Here is a 6021-nt window from a genome sequence, read left to right as displayed (position 1 = left end):
TTGTTGAGTTGCTTCATTGCATCGCTCTCTGCTCCGTGTATCGCAATTAGATATAATATAATTCTTTGCCCGTAAAAGTGGCTTTCCATGATCAGTGAGCTGATGAAGAGTTACCATGGTAACCAGTACTGGTCTGTGTGTACTACCGTTACATATACTTCCGACATGTGCATAAGTAATTTAAAACTATACATGTATTTCTCCCACCCTAACGTACCTTTTTACCGTCGAATTTCCGCGGCTTTCGATTGCTTTTACCTCTGAGCTTATCAGCCACCGCGAATTTCGCCACTGGGCGACGCGCTGTCAGAGGCATGCTTGCAGCTTACGGCGGTGAAAGACGCTATCCACATGGTATTGCTAAGCAAAGACTTTGAATGCCCTCCTCTACTTCTGTCCTGAGTCCTCGTCTCACCCTTCCAAACTACTCGCAATCTTCAGAAAGATACAGCCAGTACTTCAAAATACATGACTGTAATTATATGGAGTTTTGTAGAATGATGTTCCACAATGACCATGTCATGGCATGTGCGCCTTCAAGCATCAAGCAATGTTCCCATACTCTTTTCACGATTCCCACTACATGTGTACTTTACTACGCGCGTCGACCTCTCTATTGTCTGAAGCCGACGGAAGAGACGTGCTGGTTGCAAACCATCGCCTACTATTTCGAGATGCTCTCCTCACGACTCCCACCACAATACTGTACTTACGTGTGCCGGGCAACCTCACTATTAGTACTATTGACAGTATTGTGTAAAGCCGACGGAAGAGACGGGTGCTGACTTACTCAAGTTACTGTGCTGGTGGCGAAACATCGCCTACCATTTTGAGCCATCCTGTCCACTAGCAATTCCCGTGGGCTAGCATATCTCTTCAGCGAGATCCAGAGCGTGTAGCCTCCTGGGAAATCGTTATCCTAGTCTAGCTTTCTCGTCACGGCTGCTGTAAGCCAACACTGTACAGTAGTATTGCAGTGTCCGCGCAGGTCATACTGTCCCGGCACCAGGAGACCCTGGCCAGGGGCCTGGCATCCACTTGTTCTACCCCATTTCATTAATACCAGTCATTAAACACTGAGTTTAGTGCACAATGATCCAGTACAAAAAAGAACGATTTCTCTCGCTCCCTCTACTCCACCTTCCAACTTTTAGCCAAAACAATCGTCATTGTCGCCAGAACTGCAGACGACACAGAGTCAGTATCGTTAGTGAAAATAATTGATGGTCCTCGCACGCAAGCCCACGCCTATGGTTGTCATTCGGCTCAATGTCCTGTGCAAATCGTTCTTGTTGGACGGTGCCTAACTAGCCCTAAGCCTAAGACTCAAGAGAGTAAGTCTAAGACTAGTAAGAAGAGTGCAGAATGGAGTGGTCGAGTGAGCTACATGTACATGGCATGCATTTACCACCTTATACCCTTAGCGGATCTCTCCTTTCGCTGTGCTGTTCTATTTCCACTCTTTACGCGGCGAAACGCACACAACTGTCATGACTGTTATGGAGCCTGTCCCTCGTCATTATACTAATACTAATAGTAATAATAGTCCCACAAACTAACCCATGCAGGCAACCTATGGAGTATGGTGTGTGTACGAGTGGCAAGCCATGCTGTAATCTCCGTACACGTCGCTAGCTCAGCCCAGCTGCCAGGCACCCAACAATACATTTTCACAGTGATCTTGCGCCTCCATGATGGAGAAGCCGAAACACAGCAAGGCTAGATAGCCCTACTAGTACTACTTTAACTGTGCGGTCTTGACAGCACGCACGTACGTACGGGTTCACTGGCTGTTTCACTGACTAACGACTAACGACTATACTGAGTCTGTGGGAGTACATGATGTAGTGTAGTTTTAAATTAGTTGCCATTTTGGAGCGCTGCGCTTGTAGGCACACAGCGTAGTGTGGGTCACGTCAGCAGGGTGTGTGTGCCCAGGCCAGGCCAGGCTTAGCACCATCACACCAGGCGACATGCACGATTGACCTCAAAGATAGTGGGTAAGTGTGAACGAGATACGCGTACACGCCAGCTCTAGCACTAAGTGCATGCCATGTACCAGCACTGACTGTACCCGTAACGGTAATGTAGCCTGTGGTACCTAGATTATACATGTACGTGTATCCTTGGGTTACACATGAGGATTAGATACTAGTACTTCGAAGTGGTCTGTGGTACCAGTACTAGTGATTGGATATGCAAGAAGTACAATCATGTCATCCAGCATAGTGATTAGTGGTCCAATCCATGTCGATGCTCACGTTATTGGCACACTGGACCACCTGTAGGCTGTCGTGAACACCGAATGTATGTGAATTGTGTATGTGCATGATCGTGTACTCTCTACTTGAGTGCATAATGCATACTAAGTGACTACTAACTCTCCTGTACATGACGGAATGCTGCGGACTCAAGCTGAAATTCCGGTTCCATTTCCTTCTATTTTGTACAACTCGACATTTCAGTCGCATTGAAGTGAAACAACCTACGTAGTCTTCTGACTGTAGTTCTTGGCACTTAGTGGACCCGGGGGAAGACAGGAACGCTGCATGAACGGTGGTTGACCCAGATTGACCAGGAGACTAGCAAGATTTCAATGAACACGTTCATATGAATCACATCAAACGACTATGCCTACTTTAATTAATACATGTACATGTACTGTACATGTACGAAGTAGTGGTTGCGACTTCGGCGATGATTTGTAAGAAAAGGGTTTGCTCCCCACACCGGAGCTCGCGCTATTCCGCCGACTTTGCTTGACACTTGACTGACTCACGACTGCCATCCAGAGCACACGAGTGCTTTCTTGCAGGTTTGCCGAGTCGAAGGTTCGATGGACTTCTCGTGTGCTCTGGATGGCAGTCGTGAGTCAGTCAAGTGTCAAGTAAAGTCGGCGGAATAGCGCGAGCTCCGGTGTGGGGAGCAAACCCTTTTCGTACTGTACATGTGTGGGATTATGAAGAAAATGTTATGCAAGAAAAGGAATGGAATGATTTTTGATGAGTAAGTAAAAAAAAAGTAAATTATCGTATCCGTTCCCGAAGGGAACTCACGACGGCCGCTAACACCCGATAAACCCTGGCGGCAGATGCAGCGCCTAACGGTGGGGGTGAGTGGGTAAGTCTCACAACCACTGGCACAAGTGCCGAAAACGACCCCATTACTAGCTGCATCCATGTACCCCTTGTGCCTGGCCACAAGTTCCCAGTTGACTGTGGGTAGCAGCACGGCTGGAAAAACCGCTCCCAGGCAGGACTTGAACCAGGTACCTCTCGTATCTCAATCATGGTCTTTGACCAACCCACTGTGCCTGCCTGGTGAGTTGATGAGTGAGTTGATGAGTAGAAGGTGCTATTGATGCATCTACGAAAATCACGTCAAGCAAATTGAATCAATGAGAGTCTGGCCTCACACTTGATTCGCCAAGGTACGTGGAAGAAGAGTCGCAGAAGCTACTACTGGACACACAACATGTGGGTTGGTCGAAGTGATGAACGATGAAAGATTATTATTATTATTATTATTATTCCACAATCACGATGACATAGTGCCAATAAGCATGTGATGCGGGCGATTTTAACCAGCCATGGTGGGGACAACTGAGAAAAAGAAGGAGAAAAAAAGAGAAAACAAAACAAAACAAAAGAAGTACTATAGGAACCTGGAGAGAGCAGTATGAAGATTAGGCTAGCAATGGAAAACAACGAACTCAATTCAATTCGACTTAGGCGCGGGCAGAATTGAACAAAATGCAGCGAAGGTGTCACGAGACTTTACCTCCTGCGGAAGCCGAGACCAATGAGAATAGGACTTGAACAGAGGGGATTTTAAAAGGATCGATGATCTGGCAAGTGGGAAATGGAGAGAACATCTAGTACGCGAGCTATTATTGAACCAGCTTAAATGCGCAAGTGCATGAGGAGGAGCAAGTTGAAGCTTAATACGGTGAATGAATTTGCATGCCGAGTGGGGAAAGCGTTCTGAGAGAGGGGAAGAGGAAGCCAAAATGTATAGCGTCTGAGAGGAGGTCAGAGGGGGCATGCGAAATATTAATCGAAGTAATTTACGGTGGGTGACTTCTAACCGATGCATAAGAGCGGAGGATAGACCGGAGGACCAAACGAGAGAGCAGTAATCAAACAAAGGAAGAACATAAGAGTGATAAATTTGTATTCGACAACCATGGTGTAGATGGGAGATGTGAGGAGAAATGCAGCCTATCGCGGAGCAAACTCGCTTTTCAATATAGGTTACGTGCGAATCCCAGGACAAGTGTTCATCAAGAAATATACCAAGGTGTTTGTGATTTTTAACAATGTTGATAGCAATGGGATCATCAGGGAAAGTAAAAAGCCGAGTCGTAAAGAGGGTGAGGTCACTGGAGGGTCGTGGGGGGATACAAAGGATTGCCGTTTTCGACACATTGGGGCGGAGTTTCCACTTCGACATCCAGCGCACAACTTGATTAATGTGATACTGTAGCGAGTCGCAGGCTTGTAATAATCCTGGCTCGGTTATATGGAGCGCTGTATCGTCCGCGTAGAGTGAGGTATGATCCAAACCTGCCAAATCATTAACGTATACGATGAACAATAGAGGCCCCAAGATAGAGCCCTGGGGCACTCCAGAGTGGACTGTTAGAGGGGCGGACAGGACATGTCCAATTCGGACACTCTGTCGACGTTCAGTGAGATAGCTGGTGAGCCACTGCAGACACGTCCCGGCTACGCCAAACGCTGCTAACTTATGGAAGAGACCCCTTGTCCAGACAGTGTCAAATGCTTTGCTCAGGTCGAAAAAACATAGGAGGCTAAATTGCTTCTGATCCTTGCATTCATAGAGCTTCTGCACAAGCCTCAGCAACTGCCAGGCGGCCGAATCGCCTCGCCGAAATCCAGACTGTGACGGATCAAGGACCGGGTTCACATGGTGGTATAAGTGGCCAAATGCCACACGTTCACAGAGCTTTGAAAGATAATTGGATGCAGACAGTTTACTGCCTTTATTCTTGTAAATAGGCACAACCACAGCTGCCTTCCAGACATCAGGGAAGATTCCGGTGGCGAAGGACTGGTTGAAAACTAGGCTGAGAGGGATAGCTAGGAGACAGGGCTTTTAGGAGTTCATGGGATATGCCATCTGCACCTGCCGCCTTCTTGAAGATGGGGCTCTTACTCTACTTACTAGCCGCTGACCGCTGGAACTCAGTTCCGGCATCGGTCCGCCTTGCTGATTCACCAAGTCAATTTCGTATCACGATAGTGATAGGTGATAGTCTTCACATCATGTGAGAGACTAGGGTGGTGATATGTACAATTTGTGGGTGCTAAAAATTGTACTTATCACCACCCTAGACTTTCACATTATGTGAGGACTGTCAACACTATTGTAATCATGTGGCTATTGCCGTTTTTATCGCTTGAGAGTGTCCCCCCCCCCATGCCGTATTCCACAAAATAATTGTACATACCGTACATGTATCACCGAGGCGAAGCCGAGGTCTTTTACGAGGTTTTTATTTCCTATATTGACCGAGTACGAAGCCAATATTAGATTTATCACGACTAGGCAAAGCATGAATCAGTGTTCAATCCCTAAAAAGGAGTCAATATAATAAGCAGTCAATATCGCGCTAATGAGTGAAATATGCAGGAATATTTGACTGCTTAGGATAGCAAAATCTATGTGAGTCAATACTAAGGCCAGTAAGGGAGGGATAATCATGGTTCTTGGTGCTAATACGTAATAGTAATGCCAGTATTGGAATCTTCAAATATTGTGCTCGCGTTTAGACGCGTTGCCATGCTAACTCAGTAACTGGCTGGCGTATGGCGATGGCGATGGCACTGTACTATCATTGTCAGCGGTATTTTTCCCTGCATGTGCTGAGTCGTGCGATCGTACCGTGTAGACTCTACCATACATGATACCCTCCGTAAAATGAGCCCAACACTGAACCGGTACGCGCGTGACTAGCGCACTGCCTGTCATAATTTCTCACGTGCATCGCACAATCGT

At 46.9% G+C, this 6021-nt stretch overlaps 1 protein-coding gene across 1 annotated transcript in view; it reads right to left on the bottom strand.

The window, feature by feature from the left end:
* The window catches only part of LOC135810733 (WAS/WASL-interacting protein family member 3-like), a 5086-nt gene extending 4621 nt beyond the window's left edge, over positions 1-465 (bottom strand). The window contains exon 1 of the mRNA XM_065324207.1: positions 218-465. Coding sequence (XP_065180279.1) covers positions 218-316 — 99 coding nt within the window. The 5' untranslated portion in view covers positions 317-465. The remainder of the gene's footprint in view (positions 1-217) is intronic.
* Between the last annotated feature and the right edge of the window lie 5556 nt (positions 466-6021).

Source organism: Sycon ciliatum, chromosome 2 (genome assembly GCF_964019385.1).
Source record: "Sycon ciliatum chromosome 2, ocSycCili1.1, whole genome shotgun sequence".
NCBI lineage: Eukaryota > Metazoa > Porifera > Calcarea > Leucosolenida > Sycettidae > Sycon > Sycon ciliatum.
This window is presented reverse-complemented; position numbering and strand designations above follow the sequence as displayed.